The sequence below is a fragment of the Myxocyprinus asiaticus genome, chromosome 17 (assembly GCF_019703515.2).
Source record: "Myxocyprinus asiaticus isolate MX2 ecotype Aquarium Trade chromosome 17, UBuf_Myxa_2, whole genome shotgun sequence".
NCBI classification, from domain to species: Eukaryota; Metazoa; Chordata; class Actinopteri; order Cypriniformes; family Catostomidae; genus Myxocyprinus; species Myxocyprinus asiaticus.
Window position 1 is genome coordinate 42,110,776 of NC_059360.1, and position 20,189 is coordinate 42,130,964.

The 20,189-nt window shown below is 37.2% G+C and overlaps 1 protein-coding gene and 2 pseudogenes across 3 annotated transcripts; 2 read left to right on the forward strand and 1 right to left on the reverse strand.

The window, feature by feature from the left end:
- Positions 1 to 61: 61 nt before the first annotated feature.
- khk (ketohexokinase) lies at positions 62 to 10,100 on the reverse strand. Of its 3 annotated transcripts, none has more exons than XM_051723674.1 (8): positions 9,895 to 10,100; positions 9,576 to 9,692; positions 7,295 to 7,429; positions 5,637 to 5,709; positions 5,339 to 5,485; positions 4,473 to 4,561; positions 3,802 to 3,959; positions 62 to 3,097 (listed from the first exon to the last, which is right to left on the reverse strand). In XM_051723674.1, the coding sequence occupies exons 1-8, from the start codon at positions 9,984 to 9,986 to the stop codon at positions 3,009 to 3,011; spliced, it is 900 nt and encodes a 299-aa protein (XP_051579634.1). In that variant the 5' UTR covers positions 9,987 to 10,100; the 3' UTR covers positions 62 to 3,008. The 3 variants fall into 3 exon arrangements, with proteins under 3 accessions (XP_051579634.1, XP_051579633.1, XP_051579635.1); XM_051723673.1 differs by lacking the exon at positions 7,295 to 7,429 and adding an exon at positions 7,686 to 7,820; XM_051723675.1 differs by lacking the exon at positions 7,295 to 7,429.
- An 808-nt stretch (positions 10,101 to 10,908) lies between these two features.
- On the forward strand, positions 10,909 to 11,285 carry LOC127454984 (ankyrin repeat and EF-hand domain-containing protein 1-like; annotated as a pseudogene).
- Positions 11,286 to 15,271: 3,986 nt separating this feature from the next.
- On the forward strand, positions 15,272 to 19,230 carry LOC127454985 (ankyrin repeat and EF-hand domain-containing protein 1-like; annotated as a pseudogene).
- Positions 19,231 to 20,189: the final 959 nt, after the last annotated feature.

Sequence of the window (20,189 nt, forward strand, 5' to 3'; positions counted from 1 at the left end):
TCCTGAAAGATATCTCTGAAATAAGTATCCTGAGATATTTCACCGGTCTCTGCGACAGCACTAGACTGTGTAAACAGCAAACAAAAATGTGTCCGTGGGCCGCTTCACATTCCTTGAGCGAGTCAGAAGATTCTGATGTGCTTTCTGCCTGTCAATAGTTTTGCACATTCTCATAATGTAGTAGTTGAAGCGATTCATTTAGTTTTAACGGCATATTCAGGCACTATTTTGCTACTGTTGTGTTTGACAACAGTGAGAAGACGCACTGCTCTACTGTTCGGTGTCGGTCTCAACACTATTTTTGGAGGGCGGTGTTTTGGAAAGAGCTAGTGGTCTAGCTAGAGAGTTCCAGAATGGCTAAAATCACTAACAGCACCTTTAAAGCCAGCTTGTGATATTTCTGGTCTACTAATTTAATTAATCTTTTGTTTAAAATCACATGTACAGGTATACGCAGTTTTAGCAACAACATCATTACAATAATAATTATATAGTAAGTAAATGTTTATACTAGTGGATTACCATTGAAAATAAAGTAGGATATAACTAGTTATTCACCCATTTAACAGCTGCTGAAGTCTATGCGCACTAACAGCTGATTGGTCCGTGCTTTCTGCACATCATTCCGAACATTCGCTTCGATGCTTTCAATCGAGATGGCCTCAAGCCGTTGTGTCGCGTCAATGGATGCGTCCGGTGTAGACCAATTGTGAGATTCTATAGGTCCCCCTTATGGTTTAACCTGTTACCTTGTGTGTGTATGTTGGCAACACGTGTTTCAAATAAAGATATTTAATTTTACACAATGTAATCTCCCCTGAGCTTGGTTTTGCAATTTCATCAGGTGGCGTACCGGATTACAACAAGACATAGCAACAAATTTCACACTGGCACTGTGCAAAACATTACACAGACTACTGTTCATTGTCCCAAGCACAACAGAAAGTTTTCTGGTACTCAAGAACCGTGATTTTGTTGAATAGAATTCCATTCAGTGATTGATGGTGCAAGACCTGCAGGTTTTGCTGCCGTCTGTGTCTATTTTCTATTCGACATGGAAAAACTACACGAGCTGCCGGATCATTTGTAAAAGCAAAACGTGATTGAAAGCATGTTTTCTGAATGGAAAAGACCAACTGTTTCCCTTTTGTAATAATTATTTTTAGAGGCATGTGTACAGAAACGGTGTGATTGAGGAGAGGAGTGTACAATGCATACAATTTTCCACTTTGCAAGCCAGAGAAGTCATTTGGAAATTGGCTTGTGATTTAATGGAAAGAACAACATTTCTGGGTGTCCATCAATAGTCATACTGGGATGTAGTTTATGGAATAAAGCCTTCTGTTTGTTAAGCCACTGGTGTCTAGACAAAGCGTTGGCGAGTGAACCTCCTCCCATCTGTCTCATCTGTACCACCATGAGGAGTTTTAGTGTTTCCATGTTTTTTTTTTTTTCATTTTGTTTTCTTTCAGTTTCTTAATAATACTGTATTTTTGCATGTATTACTTTAATGACCCTAGATCTAGCCTGTATGGAATGCCAAGCATGCAGTGGAGTCCAAAAGTCTGAGTCAACTTGTTAAAATTCTTATTGCATTTTTCTAATTTAATACAAAATAACAGTTTGAGCAAAAATTTAAATTTCAGAATTTATTACTACTGGTATGTCCCTCTTTTAATGGCAGCATGCATGCACTTGAGCTGGCATAAATTACACAAGTTTGTTTAAAACCTGATGATCCATGTTATCCAGCATAATTTGAGAATGATCCAAAGAGCATCTTGTGTGCTCCAATGGAAGCAAAGAAATCTGACCTTTTATACAGAGTAGCATAGTCACAAAATTGATTACACTTGACCTAGAAATAGTGCAGAATATCAGTAACTTTTATCATTTAACAGTTTTTTTTTTGTTTGTTTTTTACTGTAAATTCTGTTTTAGGTTTAAATGAAAAAAATCCCAGATTTTGAATGTGGTCTCAAGACTTTTGGACCTGACTCTTATGTTTATCTTTGTTAAATGTTTCATATGCATTTTAATTTTCCCATATAACCCCAAATGGATATTTTCAGCATTATTGTTGCAAACAGACAGCCAGACAGACAGTGTGTTGTTATTACACACTAGGTGTGGTAGTCAGTGTAATCAGTGTAGTGCTGGCCAGCTGTCTTAATGAGATTGAGTGGAAAATGTCACATGTCTTGTTTGTCTTTCATCCTTACACACTTAAAGTATGTTCTCTTCCTTTTCTTTTTCTCTACAAACTCAAATACATTTGCTTCCTCCTGTTGCTGTGATGCTTGCCAATTTTCCACTTAAAATCGGGGTACAATATGCCAGAAGTTCTCATAACAACAATTATCGGTTATCAAAGTGCTATGAAACTTAAGAAATCAACGAAATTCTGTAAAATTGATTGCACCTACTCGTTTTCCCTTCAATGCAGCTTTATGAAAATTTGTATTGATTTAAAATAATTGTACATTGCATTCACAAATCACATACTTGTCTGAAGTATTTGAAATTAAGTTCACACATTAATACTTATACCCCAACACTGATAAATTATTATATTTCCAAGTTTTTTGACAGCATTACAATCCCATATAACTTCTTTTCTCTTTGTTTACACATAACCACCTCAGATGTATATTAACTTTCATTAAGTCACCGGCCTGTCGTCAATAATTCCTCCCTTCAGTAAGTTTTTAATACAGAAGGCTTTGATCTCTACATGTTTTTCTATTGTTAAAATGTATTTGGCTATATGCTATCTCTTGTTATTTTAATGCTAATACACAGGAACCTTAGTAAAACAAAAACATTATTAGTTTGAATTATCTTTCCCATAGTCCTTTCAGTCATAATTGGTCATAAGTTTTATGGCAGATCAGTGTTTTAAAGACTTTCCTATTGCCTTGTCAATGCTTAGTGCCTTAAAACAATCAGTAGATCATAACAGGCACCATGTCTGTAGTACATTCCAGATGTGCACCTCTCCACCACGTTCACTGAACAATTCCATCATATCCATGGACACCGCATTTTTTGCCTGCAATCTGGCAGCCAAATGTGAGTGCATCCTGTAGGCCGCCCCCTGCAGAGAGAGAATGAAGCAGGCTTGAAATCATTCATATTCATTTATCACTCTTTACTGCGCAGCCAAGGTCAGAAATTAACCAGGGCTCGGGGGGCAAATCCCACTGAAAGTGCTAAAAATGCCCTAAATATTTCAAATATGTGGGCAAAAAATGCCTCTGTAGTGAATTCCTCTGTTGTTTAAACATTTGATATATTTCATTATGTTACATAAGACCTATCTACTTATGGGTGTTAGCGTACAGTGTAGTAACCTGTAGCTGAATTCACACAAGTGTTGTTGAATGTGTAGCTTATATGACTTATATAGCTTGTATACTATATAAGTATAAAAAACAGTTACTTCTTGATTTTATGGACGACATGCTGTATATGGTTTGAGCAACAATATGCACCCATAAAGGTTAAAAAAAAAATGCCTCTGAAAACCAATTACAGGGGGGTAAAAAATAAATAAATAAATAAAGCAATGAAAGTGAATGGTGACTAAGGCTAAGTCCTATGGGTTCAGGACAACAGGAAGAGTTCATTTTGGCATGAACTTTTCCTTTAATAAAAAAAGTACATTTGTGACGCTACATAGAGCACTTGAAACTCACAATTCTGTAATAACGTAGTAAGATATTAAAGTGGTGTGTTATCAAAATAGAACCATCAAAAGCTTTAGACTTCATGCAGTTAAAATCAAGAAATGATCCTCACCGTTTGACAGTGAATAGATTACAGAAGCATTAAATGTATCTCCTGCTCCAAGTGTATCTACCAGCTTCTCGGGTGGGAATGCATCTGAATGGGTGACAACGCCATCAGGACCCATGGCATCAGCTCCATTTTCTGCCCAGGCACAAATGAGGGTAGCCCTATTAAAAAAAAAAATAAAAAAAAACTTGAAACCTTTCCATAACACATGAAATGGCTAAAAAATGAACACTCTTAAAGGGACTGTTCACCCAAAAGTGAAAATTATGTCACCATTTACTCACCTTCATTTTGCACCAAACCCGTATGACTTTCTTTCATGGAACAAAAAAGGAGATGTTAGGCAGTATGTCTCAGTCACCTTTTACTTTCATTGCATCTTTTTTTCCAAACAATAAAATTGAATGGTGACTGACGTTAACTTCTGCCTAGCATCTCCTTTTGTGTTCCATGGAAGAACGAACGACATATGGGTTTAAAACAACATGAGGCTGAGTGATAGAATTTTCATTTTTGGGTGAACTATCCCTTTAAGCAGTGTTATTAATTACACAGGCTCAGGAGAGTTTTTTTATTTATTTTTTTAGAACTCTAGTGACATCTGGTGGACTGTTTAAATAGATATTATTTACAGATTATGCATTTGTTCTTTCTCCTGCTGGTCTTTTACTCACCCCTTCCTTATACGACTGCTGAAGCCCTTCAGTGCAGCAGAGGCTGAATCAAACCCAAAGTGTCTTGCCACATCCTTACTAACAAAGACCTGATTTAAAGCAGACACAGAAACAGATGGTGTAGTATTCAAGCATGGCACTAAACATATAAGACATATATTGTCGGGTTCAAAAGCCTTAGACCACTAGTGAAAATTATTCTATTTTGCATTATTTTCAAATTTAATATGGAAGTTTATTGTGTTATCAGAAAAACTATTTGAATAAAAAAACTGAATTGAAAAATGTACATACATTTTTTGTATTTGTTATGTCCATGGCAGTCTGCCTTTTGCTTTAATGACAGCATGCACATGAGCTGGTATGGACTCCGTGAGTTTGTGCAAAACACGATAATTCATGTTATTCCAGCATGATTTGGGAACGTTCCAAAAAGCATCTTATGTGCTTTAATGGAAGCAAAGGAATCTGACCTTTTGTACAAAGGTCACAATTTTGCTTCTTGTAAATTTGATTAGTGACATAGAAATAGTGTCGAATTGTAAATATTTCCTCATCGTTTTACATCTTTTTAATGTTCACAAAACACAAAAAGATTGTTTATTTCCAGGTTTAAATGAAAAAAATAAAAAGTCCCAGATTTTCGATGTGGCCTCAGACTTTAGGACCCCACTGTATTTTGTGCCTTTAAATTTTCAAATGTCTTTTGAAAGCATTTCATATGATTCTAATTATTAATTTACCAACCCAAACCAACTGTACGTCAAAATACACATTTAAATATCCAATTGTGCAAATTGTCCAAATAAAATAATGTATCAAGTAAACATAAGATATAACTAGTCAAACATATAGTAAAATCATACCACATCACCATGAGGAAACAACTGGTAGAGGGGTTCCCTGGTCTTCTCTATTTCCACAGAGATTGTGATTCTGTTTTTCTCCTCCTGTTTGCTGTTATACTCTCTCACCGTCTCAATCATCTTCACTTGTTCTTCAGCATTACGGCCCTGGCAATGCATTCATAAAACAGTTGGTAAGAACTTAGTGTGTCACAGATAAGAAGGAACTAAATAGTATTACAATGTTCTCATGTGAACCTGGACAGTTACAATACTGTATCTGAGAAGCAAATGGAAGGTTTTTGGCAGACGATCTCACCTCCCAGTGGATCCACTTGTATTGGCTGAGGTCCACCTTTGAAAAGTCCTCTACAGAAACATCTGGCAAGTTTCTGTTTAAGCAGAGAGAACGACTAACAAAAGTGCTCTTGTATTTCTAGACTGCAACAATCAGTGTTCAAATGAATGATCAGTAAATAAGTCATTATTGCTGTCTGTTTACATGAAAGATTGTAAACAATATCCTTTATTCTGACATTACCCGATGTAATTACAAAACACAAACTTGTTGACAGACACAAACTGAAACATTGATTGTCGATCAACTTTAGTTGTTGGAAAAACCCTGGATTGTTGCCTGATACTGGATGTGCGCTAGTTTGTATACAGGCAAGCATTTTATAACAATTATAGATTAAGTTAACAAGCTGTTGGTTTTAGTGACTAGGTTAGCTATTTAAATATTACTAAAGGCCAAGATGAAAATAAGTGTTTTATTAGCTTGCTATGAACACAGCAAATAGAGTGCAACAATGCCCGCCCACTTTTTCTGCCATTTGGGTTCCGGAAGTATTTTTCCAATTCATTTTTCCCATAGACTTTTCATAAAATCCTTCATAAAAGAGCTCTGAGGTAAATCACAATATCATGAACTTTGTTTTGAGTCAAAAAAGCATTTGAAAATCGAACATAAAGACAAAGGTACAATACTGTGTACTTACTGTCTTTCATGAGGTCACGAACTGTGTCATTGAATAAAAAATGATGGGAATATATAAAACTATTGATTTTAGGTTGTTGATTTTAAGTATAGAAACATTATATTTTATGTTTATTGCTAAATATTCTGATATGTACAAATAGATAAGTAGTTTAAGGGTGAAGAGACACCGACTCGATTGCTTCATTCACAGTGCGCCATTGGAGTTGGCGGTCACTCCGAGGCACATTTCGTGGACTTGGCTGGCCGCGGTTCTCTGATTGGTGAAGCTTTCTCTGCTGGACCATGGGTAATGAAGTTGTTTACCATGAATTGCACTATCAAATGATTATTAAACAATGAAGTTGAAATAACGCAGACTGATGCTTCAACGGAAGCATATACCATCAGAGCTCACGGTAGGTCTGTCTTTAAAGGTTTATAAGTTATCGTTGAAAATCAATTAGTCTATGGAAAAACAAATGGGACTTTTACTCTATAAGCTTTGTTCGCTTCTACATGTGTGCTGTTGTGTTATTTTAAATGGTTCAAAAAAACCATCTTGCACAAACAGACATCTAACTGGAAAATTATAAATTCACAATAACAAATTAAAAAACAAAAACTAATCAGCATTTCAATTAATGCATGCAAAGTCAACTTGTAATGATTTGTTAATGGCAGCTACTTTTAAGACTAAATTATTTTCAATTAACATAGTGCCACTGCAGAGAAACTTCTATTACTCTCCCAAATTCTGTTGAACAATGTGATTTGCCAGGCCCCCCATGTAACTCTGGACTATGTTCTGTTATTTGATGCATAGCCTATTCCATGCATCAAATTCCAATGTAGAGTAGCATTTAAGATTAAAAAATGTTGCCCAGCTGATTTACTTTCCAATGGAAGTGATGAAGTCCCTGCAGTGGACCCAGTCATTCCATATTAATGCGTAATGATGGTCACATGATTATCGTGCCCTTGAATGCTCCTCTTACGTGTCTGAGAGCACGACAGTGCGGGAGCCAGTGGCAGGACACACCACACAACAGGCACACGGGGTCTCACCCCTCTGCTGCCAAGCCACACCAGAAATGTCCACCCCACGCCGTGCAAAATCCCCCACGATGAAACTACCACATCAAACAGATAGGCATATATAATAGTGACCCATATGCATTACTGACTGGCACAACTGACACTGCTGCCATGCTGAAGCATGCACTTCAAATGCACCCTTTAAAGGAAAAAAACTTTACCCCTTTGGGGCGGTTAGTATATTTCCACTCGTTTTGAAGTGATCAAGAATGATCACCTCACCTGGGATAGCCTTACTTTGGCATCTGTTAGGAAAAAAGCTTCATATTACACATAAACTCACATACAAACCTGTTCATGTGCAGAATAGTGCGGCTTCCTGTCGTCACATTGCTGATAACTACAGAGGCTGGAAAGGAGCATTCAGCATGCTCCAGAAGAAGAGAGATGTCAATCTTGTACATTTGAAAGTCATTCAAGATGAAGCTAGAGGAACACATTTTCAAGACAAAGTACTCATACAGAACAATAAGTGTGTCGCTAAAGTAAACTAAGAAAAGGAGTGTAACTCATGGAGAGTCATTAAAGAGATGAGTAGTCTATTTCCTTTGATAATAACCTTACAGAAGTAATATATATATATATATATTGGTGGCCAAAGGTTTGGAATAATGTACAGATTTTGCTGTTTCAGAAGAAAATTGGTACTAGGTACATTTTTTATCAAATCTAGAAAGGCCCCATTTCCAGCAGCCATCACTCCAACACCTTATCCTTGAGGAATCATGCTAAATTGCTAATTTGGTACTAGAAAATCACTTGCCATTGTATCAAACACAGCTGAAAGCTATTTGGTTCATTAAATGTAGCTTAACATTGTCTTTGTGTTTGTTTTTGAGTTGCCACAGTATGCAATAGTATGCATGTCTTAAAGTCAATAATAGGTCAAAAATGGCAAAAAAAGAAAAAGCTTTCTCTAGAAACTCGTCAGTCAATCATTGTTTTGAGGAATGAAGGCTATACAATGCTTGAAATTGCCAAAAAACTGAAGATTTCATACAAAGATGTACACTACCGTCTTCAAAGACAAAGGACAACTGGCTCTAACAAGGACAGAAAGAGATGGGGAAGGCCAGATGTACAACTAAACAAGAGGATAAGTACATCAGAGTCTCTAGTTTGAGAAATAGATGCCTCACATGTCCTCAGCTGACAGCTTCATTGAATTCTACCTGCTCAACACCAGTTTCATGTACAACAGTAAAGAGAAGACTCAGGGATGCAGGCCTTATGGGAAGAATTGCAAAGAAAAAGCCACTTTTGAAACAGAAAAACAAAAAGAAAAGATTAGAGTGGGCAAAGAAACACAGACATTGGACAACAGATAATTGGAAAAGAGTGTTATGGATCTTAACCCCATTGAGCTTTTGTGGGATCAGCTAGACTGTAAGGTGCGTGAGAAGTGCCCGACAATACAGCCACATCTATGGCAAGTGCTACAGGAAGTGTGGGGTGAAATGTCACCTGAGAATCTGGACAAACTGACAGCTAGAATGCCAAGGATCTGCAAAGCTGTCACTGCTGCACATGGAGGATTATTCATGAGAACTCTTTGAAGAATAGTAAGAATTGTAATAGTAATGTTTCATGTTATTAATGTCCTGACAATACATTGTGATCAGTTGAATGCCACTTTGGTGAATAAAAGTATCAATTTCTTTCCATAAGAGCAAAATCTGTACATTATTCCAAACTTTTGGCCACCAGTGTTATATATATATATATATATATATATATATATATATATATATATATATACACACACACACACACACACACACACACACACACGCACACATAAAGAATAACTATATATATATATATATATATATATATATATATATAAATTATACTTTGTTAATAAAGGAACAAATGCATCCACTTAACAAAAAGATTAAAAAATCCTAAAATCATATATTCAGAATTACATACATTCATTATATCCAGGATGTATAACTACACATTCTCATTCAATATAATTATTTTCCTTTTATGTAATTTATATTTAAACATGCATTATATATTTCCTTATCTATCCTATTTCTATTTTCTGCCACCCTTAAATTTTTTAGCAGATAAATTTAAATGTTTGACAACTTGATTTTTATATACTGCATAGCCCAAATAATAGCTCAGAAGATCCTGTTGCATTAAGCAAGTAAGCTGAAGGAGAACACTTACTCAGCTACTGGTCCAGGAGCTAAAGACCCCATAAATGCACACGGGGTTCCAAGCAGAGACAGAACTGTGCACGTGTTTGACGCGTTTCCTCCCCTCTGCCATCTCTGTGACAAACACCTGCAATCCAGTTGTACATCATTCAAAACACCTCTGCAGCATTAACTGCAAAACGTAGTGGGATCATCTAGACTACAGTATATGTTCAAGCGGTTTATGCTTTTGGAAAGCTAATGCAAAAGCATCAGGAACTCATTAAAAAAATCTTAATTCTGCATTAGCCTGCTATTTCACTGTACAGTGCAGAATTTTAAGGTCCCACCTGGTATCAGTATCTTCTTCCGGGTATTTTTCCACAACATTAATGATATCCAAACACACCAAACCAATGCTAAGTATCTTTTTGTCTCCCATATTCGCACTGCAGAGAGAAAGCGTGGACTATGAACCAGGGAGGAAAGGTCATAGTGTGATTTCGCTATGAACTAGAACGGGAGAACGTTTTTCCTCCATAGTGAATGAGAGAACGTAAACATGGAAAACGAAGTTTCCCGGCTTTTACCGAGTACAGCCGGAAGGGCCGGCGTAAAGACACGATTATTCCCGACTTTTACCGAGTGCTGTCTAAAGTGTCGGCTCGAGCGCTTTATGTCATTTGTTTTCAAAAAGCTAGAAAAGCTAGAAGTAACGTCGTGAAAACGGCGTGTCTTTTCGTCAAAACGACGATGTTGTCTGTTTATCTTTTCTCCCTCTGTTAAATTAACGAATATAACTATATTTTATTTAAAGTAAGTATTCCTTCAGATAATAAGTATATCACACAGGTCACAGTTTTAAAAATATGAATTTGTTGATCAGTTCCCTCAACGCCGTTGCTTACTGACAAGATTTCCACAGTTTTCCCCAGTACTACAATTCAAAGTTTACATGTACAGTTTCAATACGTCTTAAAGTGTTGCAATGTAAGTACAAATTTAAGTTACATAAAGTATCCGGTCATAATATTGACATTTTGACTCGTATTCAGACATTTCAAAGTTTGTGTCGTTCATGAAGTTACATTATTTTCAAACAAGAATTGGGCTATATTTCTAAATATTTGAAAGTACATTAAATTATATGTTAAGCATTCTTTATGTTAAGCCTTTTGTAATAATGTTTTACTGTTATTAGGCTAATTACATGTTTTATGTATTATTATAAAGTGTAACTGTAATACAATATTGTTAACTATATTATACATAGTTACTGTAACTATAAATGCTGTCCTAAATACCAGGAAAACACTGTAAACCTTTCTTTCCCATTCTTTGTCTCCCTCTTCCTAATAGAGGAGATGATTTCAGAAAGTGGGGTGACCAGGGTGGCGGAAGGATACCTGGAGGTCTTACACATCTATAAGCTGCTGCAGTATGTTCGAGAGAAGAACAAACCACAAATAAATAAGATGTTCACATGGGTGTCTCCAACCTGCTAAGTCTCTCTGAACCCAAGCAGGGACACAGTGCCTTATATTTAGCATTTGTGGCCAATGATGAAGACATGGTGCAATTCCTTCTGTCTCTGGGAGCCCATCCTGACATACTGGATGAGAAGGGCTGCACCCCAGTGATGCTGGCTGCACATTTGGGCTACCACAATATTGTGGCACTTTTGGCCAAATATGCCAATATGAACCTGGCAGACAAAGAGGGACAAGGTGAGACTGTGTGAGAATTGTAATAGAATTTGACACTTTGAATGAATTGAAAGTGATCAATGAATGAATGCACGCATGCATGAATGAATGAATTTGATGCTTTGTCTTATAACCAGTTTCTATTTAGGAAGTTATCTGCTAAAGAATCAATATGAACAAACAATACTCAAGTGAAGTCAGGTTTCTTAGTATAGTACTTTTCACATTATCAGAATCAGCTTTATTGCCAAGTATACTTACACATACAAGGAATTTGTCTTGGTGACAGGAGCTTCCAGTGCACAACACTACAAAACAGCAACAAGACATAGATATTAATTTAAAAAAAAAAAAAAGAAGAATAATTTGAATAGAAAATAAAGTATATGTAGAATACACAACAAGACTACAGTTGCAATTTAAATTATTCAACCCCCCAAAGACAGTAAGGATTTACAAAGGTAAGCTTTTCTGATTACCCAGAAATTTTAAACTTTACATATATATCAGTTGAGTGACACATTCAAAGTCATAGTGTGAATATATAACCTAATATTTGTAAATAGCAGGATTTTTTTTAAATACAGCTTTGTCATAATTATTCAAACCCTATTGCATGTAGCTGTTTCTTAAATATGTAAGGCTACACAAGTAATTGTTTTAAAACAAAATTAAGTCATCAATCTGCAATGACACTTATTTAAGTTTTAAAATTTAAGTTTAGCGTTGTAAGCAAAAATGTATTTCTATGCAAAAAATGCAATTAAAAATAAGCTGTCTCAAAAGCTAATAGAGGAGATTATTTCATTACACAAGAAAGGTCATGGCTAAAAGTACATTTCCAAGGCACTTCGATTTCCAATAGACAAAGTTGGCAGCACCATTCATACATTTTTTAAATATGGTACAACAGCAACCTTCTTGGGGTGTGGAAGAAAGCAAAACTTCACCAAGGGAAATGTTGACTTGAATATTCAAGAAGTAATTAGGAAAGACCTGTGGAGTCCTGGAAGAAGGTTTTATAGACGTATGACACTAAACTGAAAATGAGTTTTAGACCCATGGGTCAGCAGTACGTCTAGAGTAAGATGACAAGGTGATGACAAGAACGACACCATCACCACAGTCAAGCATGGAGGTGGGTCAGTCCTGTTATGGGGGTGTTTTGCGGCTGCAGGAAACGGCTATCCTGACTATGTGACTGACACCATGGATTTTTTGGCATGAAAAATGTGATGCCTTCAGTGTGTAAATTGAAGCTCAGTGATCACTGGACTTTCCAGCAAGACAATAACACCAGGGATACATCCAAGTTGTCCAAAATCTGGTTTAGGGATAGGTCGTGGAATGTCCTTAAATGGCCCTTTCAGTCCATCATTAAAATCCCATTGCAAACCTTTGTTGGGATTTCAAGGAAGCAGTGGCAGCACAGAAACCAAAGAATGTCAGTGAGCTGGAAGCTTTTGCTCATGAGAAATGTGTAAAAATTCTAATAGAGAGGTGTCCGAAGCCTGAGAACACTTACCTGAAACATTTATTTTCTGTTATTAAGGATAAAGGGTGCTCCACAAATGATTGACTTTGAGGGTTGAATATTTTTGACATGACATTTGTGGAGAGAATTAGTTATTTTTTATTTTAAAATTTGGGTAAACTGAACTCTTTGTTCTTAAAATCACTCAAATGTGTATTAAAAATTTACTTAGGTTTAAGTTGATGTGTTTTAATTCACATCACCAGAATGTATTGCTGGTCAGGGGGGTTGAATAATTTTGATTGCAACTGTATGTATATATATATATATATATATATATATATATATATATATATATATATATATATATATATATATATATATATATATATACATATATACACACACACACACACACACATAATTATTGCTCAATGGGGCAGTTTTAACTGTTCATGGGATGGATAGTCTGAGGGAAAAAACTGTTCCTGTGCCTGACGGTTCTGATGCTCAGAGCTCTGAAGCATCGGCCAGAAGGCAACAGTTCAAAAAGGTAGTGGGCTGGGTGAGTGGGGTCCAGAGTGATTTTTCCAGCCTTTTTCCTCACTCTGGAAGTGTATAGTTCTTGAAGGGAGGGCAGGGGGCAACCAATAATCCTCTCAGCAGTCCGAACTGTCCTTTGTAGTCTTCTGATGTCCGATTTTTTAGCTGAACCAAATCAGACAGTTATTGAAGTGCAGAGAACAGACTCAATGACTGCTGAGTAGAACTGTATCAGCAGCACCTGTGGCAGGTTGAACTTCCTCAGCTGGCGAAATAAGTACAACCTCTGCTGGGCCTTTTTCACAATGGAGTCAATGTGGGTCTCCCACTTCAGGTCCTGTGAAATGGTAATGCCCAGGAACCTGAATGACTCCACTGCTGCCACAGTGCTGTTTATAATGTTGAGGGGGTTCAGTGTTGGGGTGTTCCTCCTAAAGTCCACAATCATCTCCACTGTTTTGAGCATGTTCAGCTCAAGGTTGTTTTGACTGCACCAGACAGCCAGCTGTTTAACCTCCCTTCTGTATGCAGACTCATCATCATCTCGGATGAGGCTGATGACAGTGGTGTCGTCTGCAAACTTCAGGAGCTTGACAGAGGGGTCCTTGGCGATGTAGTTGTTGGTGTAGAGGGAGAAGAGTAGTGGGAAGAGCACACATCCCTGGGAGGCACCAGTGCTGATTGTACAGATGCTAGAAGTGAGTTTCCCCTGTCTCACAAGCTGCTGCCTGTCCGTCAGAAAGATGGTAATCCACTGACAGATAGACGTGGGAACAGAGAGCTGGTGTAGTTTAGTCTGGAGTATAGCTGGGATGATGGCATTGAAAGCCAAGCTGAAGTCCACAAATAGGATCCTTGCATATGTCCCTGGTCTGTCCAGATGTTGCAGGATATGATGCAATCCCATGTTGACTACATCATCCACAGACCTGTTTGCTCGATAAGCAAATTGAAGGGGATCTAGAAAGGGTTCAGTGATGTCCTTCAGGTGAGCCAACACCAGTCTCTCAAATGATTTCATGACCACAGACGTCAGGGTGACAGGTCTGTAGTCATTAAGTCCTGTGATTTTTGGTTTCTTTGGGACAGGAATGATGATTGAGTGTTTGAAGCAACATGGGACTTCACACTGCTCCAGTGATCAATTACATATTGTTTGAAAGCAGCTTTACGGAAAGTCCTGCCTCTTAAAGAGATAATTCACCCAAAAATGACCCACCCTCATGCATCCCAGATGTGTACGACTTTCTTTTTTCAGCAGAACACAAACAGATTTTTTAGAAGAATATATTTTAGTTCTGTAGGTCCATACAGTGCAAGTGAATGGTGATCAGGCCTTTGAAGCTCAAAAAATCAAACAAAGAAAAAAATATATAAGCAATCCATATGACTCCATTGGCTAAATCTATATCTTCAGGAGCGAAATGATAGGTGTGGGTGAGAAACAGATCTCTTTTTTTTTTACTCTAAATCTCCGCTTTTACATCTGAAAGTGAAAGTGGAGATTTAGGGTAAAAAAAGGACTTAAATATTGATCTGTTTCTCACCCACACATATCATATCGCTTCTGAAGACATGGATTTAACCACTGGAGTCATATGGATTACTTTTATGCTGCCTTTATGTGTTTTTTAGAGCTTCAACGTTCTGGCAGCTCACTTGCATTGAATGGACCTACAGAGCTGAAATATGGGATGGAATGAGGGTGAGCAAATGATGAGAGAATTTTCATTTTTGGGTGAACTATGCCTTTAATAACCCCCAATGAGAAAGCAAAAGGTGATTGCGGCAAGGAAAAACATTTTTGTATCCCTTTTCTTTTCCATCTTTTTTCTTTTCATCATTAATGTTTTCTAATGATAAATGATTGAAGAGAAATTCCACATTTTTATTTGTGCTTTTTAATGTAATTAAGGTATTTAAAATTTCACTAGCTGTTTGTTCTTGTGTATCTTTTGTAAGGATGCTGTTCTGCTGTATCTCACCCTTTGAAGGACTGCTCGCTGTCTGCAGATGGCGCTCAACAGCAATGCAAATGTCAACAATGTTTCTAAATCAGTGAAGCCAGTGCTTGTATTTGCCTGTGAAAATGCAAGGAATGTGAGGACATGTGCATGAATATTTTGAAGAGAGGAGCCGATCCAAATGCAGATGATGAGGTCTTCTTGCCTTTGGTTTCTTTTTCAACTTCATTTCTGTCCTGCAAATAAATATATGCTAAATATATTCTCATAAACAACCAAATCCAGAATAATTTTAAACATACAGTATATGATTTAGATATGTTAAAGAGGCAAGACCTGTTTTACAAAGACAGAAATAATATTTGATAAGAATTTTAATAGATCAGTGGGCAAATGTGATTTGTGATAGTGCTGAATCAGTGTTTTTTGTTATGTCTTGGCTTGACTGTAAGGTCACAGGTCACTCTGCGCTCATGAAAGCAGCTAAATCTGGTGCTGTGGGGCTTGTTAAAGCCATTTTACAAAGGAAAGGTAATCCTAATGTACTTGATAAAGAACAGCACACAGTGGTTTCCTTGAAGTGATGTAAAGGCATTCTGAGCATGATAATTAGCAAATTAGTATTGATTATTTCTGTGAAAGTGAAATATCTTAAACTTTACTGTTGTGTAACTTTGAGAGTATTAGCATTTGAGCTTTTACCTTGCACAGGTTTTACAGGTGCAGTCTGCATACTCTGCTGACTTTTGTGTCTGCACTACAAAGGGTAACACACCTCTACACTTTGCAGCTGCTGGCGGATTCAATGAATGTTGTAGAAAGAGGTAGGCTGGTTATAACAAGTTTACCATATCAACTACCTTAACTTCTATACAGAAAATATAGAGCAATTTTTCAGTTCATCCTGGAAAATGTATATGCTGTGTTTATCCTTCATATGTCGGTTACTAGGGCTGGGTTAAAAATATTGATTAAGCGCATGTTCTACATATCAATATAAATACTTGTAAATAGTACAAATTATGCAAGTAAACAATAAAAATGTAACAAAAATATATATGCAACATAATATATGCAATATCAAGATACTAATTGATTGAATAGACTGAATTTGAAAATTTTTCAAAAGCTAAAATGTGACCAATTTTATGAAAAACTAATTTGTCAAATTAATATTTTTCGAACTGTACATAGAAGGGTTGCCTAGAAGGTTCCTTTATAATTAAGAGCATTAGCTGTGAGAGAATTTCTTTTAAATGTAAGAAAATGGATTTTGTAACAGAAATATACCCATATGAATTGATATAGAATCGAGAGCTTGTGAATTGGAATGTGATCAAATCGCCCACTTTTTTCTTAGTTTCATGCCACTAGGCTTGCACCTGTACTACATTTACAAATCACTTAACAGTAGATTCATATTTGTCCTGGAAGATACACGCAAATTATAGTGTGATCTTCATACTGTACCTACCGTACTCACATTTAAACTGCCATTTTGATCATGTGTATGTTTACTAATCAATAAATCTCAAGGATTAATAACATTTACATTTATGCATTTGGCAGATGCTTTATCCAAAGCGACTTACAGTGCCCTGACTACAGGGACAATCCCCCTGGAGTAACCTGCCTTGCTCAAGGACACAATGGTGGTGGCTGTGGGGATTGAACCAACAACCTTCCACTTACCAGTTCAGTGCTTTAGTCCACTACGCCACCACCAGTTGTATAATGTTGTATCATATCCAGTCAGATCAGTTTAGTTATGTGATCATTTGAGATCCCCATAAAAACTTAAAATTTTTGCATTATGTAATTTCTTTATTTATTTTTTTTGTGGATTTTCTCCCCTTTTCTCCACAATTTGGAATGCCCAATTCCCAATGTGCTCTAAGTCCTCGTGAAGGCGTAGTGACTCGCCTCAACCCGGGTGGTGGAGGACGAATCTCAGTTGCCTCCGTGTCTGAGACCGTCAATCCATGCATCTTATCACGTGGCTTGTTGAGCGCGTTACCGCGGAGACCTAGTGCGTATGGAGGCTTCATGCTATTCTCCGCGGCATCCACGCAGAACTCACCACACACCCCACCGAGAGCGAGAACCACATTAGAGCGACCACGAGGAGGTTAACCCAACGTGACCCTACCCACCCTAGCAACTGGGCCAATTTGTTGCTTAGGAAGCCTGACTGGAGTCACTCAGCAGGTGCATTATGTAATTTAAACATTTGACCACTGCTTACTTGTTTAAAATAATTACCGTAAGAATATTCTGCGGCCTAATCCACAGCAGTACTATCTCTTATCAATGACAGGATGCAACCCCAAAATTAAATGAAAATGAAAAATATGGATGGTCAGCTTCCAAGCCAGGTAGCCAAAAACAATGGTCACAAAGCTGCGCTGAAGGAGCTCAAGAAAGTAGAGAAAATGCATGTGAAGCTTTCTGTGCCTAATGCCATAAACCCTAATGAACTCTGGGCCATCGCCCTTCACGACTGGTCCTGTGAACATGCGACAACCTTGCGCAAAGCCTTTCAAATCACAGAGGGACTGGATAAGCCCATTGAAAATGTTTCTTTGGAGACATTTACGTCTTTGCTGCAAGTGCATAAAGCTCCTGTAAGTAATGAGAATCTGCAAAAGATCATCAAGGAACATGACAAGAACCGTGAAAGCACCATCAATGTCACTGAGTTTTTCAAAGGTCTCCAGTACCTCCAGAAGGCCTTCATCATCTCATCCTACGCCCCTAAGCAAAGTAAGAAGGAAATGGGTGACAAGGAAAAGAAAAAAGTCAAATCTTTTTTACCCTTTCCCATATGCACAATGCCCCCTTACTACATGATCGAGCAGTACCAGAACTTTACTGACACCAAGCGTTTCAACCGAAACCGGCCACCAATTCACTCTTTTGAGGATGACTCTGTTTGGTATATCAATGAGCCTGAACAGGTCTATACCAAAATCAATTACTGTGTGAAGACTGGAGACCTAGAATCTCTTAGCCTGGCATTCACCCAGCATGTGCCTGTTGATGTCAAAGATCAATTCTTTAAGACACCTCTAATGACTGCCTGGCAGCTGTGGCAACTACCAAAGTTCCTCATTGTACTGGGGTAAAGAAATATATACTTTTGTTTACAAATGTAATGTAATTGGATGATTATTAGACTATGTAATGATTGTGTATATTCACTGCAGTTGGTGACTTCTTTGGATGTTTTGTCTTCATGACTATATGGGGCCAATTTCAATGCAGTTGACCAGTTTAACAGGACATTTAGACATAATCAACATGCTGGTGCAATCTGGAGCCCCAGTGGATGCAGTTGCAATGAATAGAGCAACTCCACTCATGAGAGCTATTGAAAACTGTCGATTCAGCTGTGTAGAGTACCTTATCAAAGTTGGAGCCAATGTCATGGCAGAAAAAAACAGAGGTACTGTACTGGTAGAGGTTTTGATATTGGTTTAGAAATAAATGTAGTGAATGTAGTGATGCAAAACTTACATGGTCAAAACCATCTGATTTGTTTACATTGTTTTCCCATGTATATAAAAATAAACTACGAAATATGTACACTGTTTTATGGTTACAGAGAAAAATTGCTTGGACTTTGCTAGAAACTATGGTGATGGGAGAATTATTGACTTGGTCAAAGCCAAGTTTGACAGTCTTCCAAAGAGTAAAGATAATGGAAAAGGTAAAGAAAGAAAGCCAAAATCAGATTCAAAACTAGCTTCAAAACCAGCTTCTTCAGTGCAAGAGAAGGTAAAAGTGATTAAAAACTCTCCCTTTCTTCTTGCATTAACTGGAATAGTCAGTGAGTGTTTTTGTCTTCTGCAGATGGACATTCAGTTACCAGCACAATCAGTTTCAGCTGCTCTCAAAATGGACTTGAAAGAGAACATTATATTCAACAAACCAAAGTTCACCCTAAAAAGTGCCGCCAACAAACATGACAGAGATCAGCAAAGTGTGGTCCCAGTTTAAGCCACACTTATATTGTATGAATTTCATCGCATGAAATAACAATGACTAATTACTTTTTTCAAATGCAATAACTTTTAACCAACTGGCCTCAAGGTGATTTTTTTCTTCAATTATATACATTATGGACATGTTCCACTAACATTTGATAGCCAGACAGTGCCCAAAACACTTTTTGTCTTCATTTGGAGCAGTATATCTATTGTTTCATTATTTAAAACCTAACAAACTTCTATTTGTCAAATGTTGTGCTTGAAAAGTGTGTTTGTGCCAACTTCTTAAAATAATGGTACTTGATTTCATATATTATTTTCTAATCCATTTTTAAGTGTGACTTCAATATCCAAATATGTTTTAGGGCTACTGTAGGTTGATAGAATTGTGAATTAATATGTGGCTTTTGAATGGATGTTTTCTGTATTATAGCTGTGGGGAAAAAAGCTCACCAACACTCCACATCACATTGAGAAGGAAGATGGGGCGAAGAGAGCATTTTGCCAAGCAGAAGACCCCCAAGGACTTGATATCCTTTAAAAGGAGAATTTCAGAGCAGAATAGGATGGACGGCTGGGAAGGAATAAATGAAATGTCTCAGCACAATAGTCTTTACTTACTTTCTGTTCAGAGCTTCTGTCTTTCTTTTATTTCTGAAGAATGTGTATTTCCTATACTGTTAAATTTTTATCCCTTGAGCAAAACCGAAAGGTGGGTAAAGAAGAACCACAAAAAAACTTAAATCCCTTTTCTTGACATTGGGTAAAAATAACCTTTCATAGTCAGTCACTGAGATGCACAGTCGTCACCTTTGTGTATTGCCATTTGGGATACAGCTATACATACCCATTACTGAGAGCACCACCTGCTCTATGAGCCATTTTCCTTTATGCTTCTACAGTGACCTGAAATCACCAGCACCCGCTGAACATAGGAAAAAAGATGAATGGTCACATATTTCAAGGTAA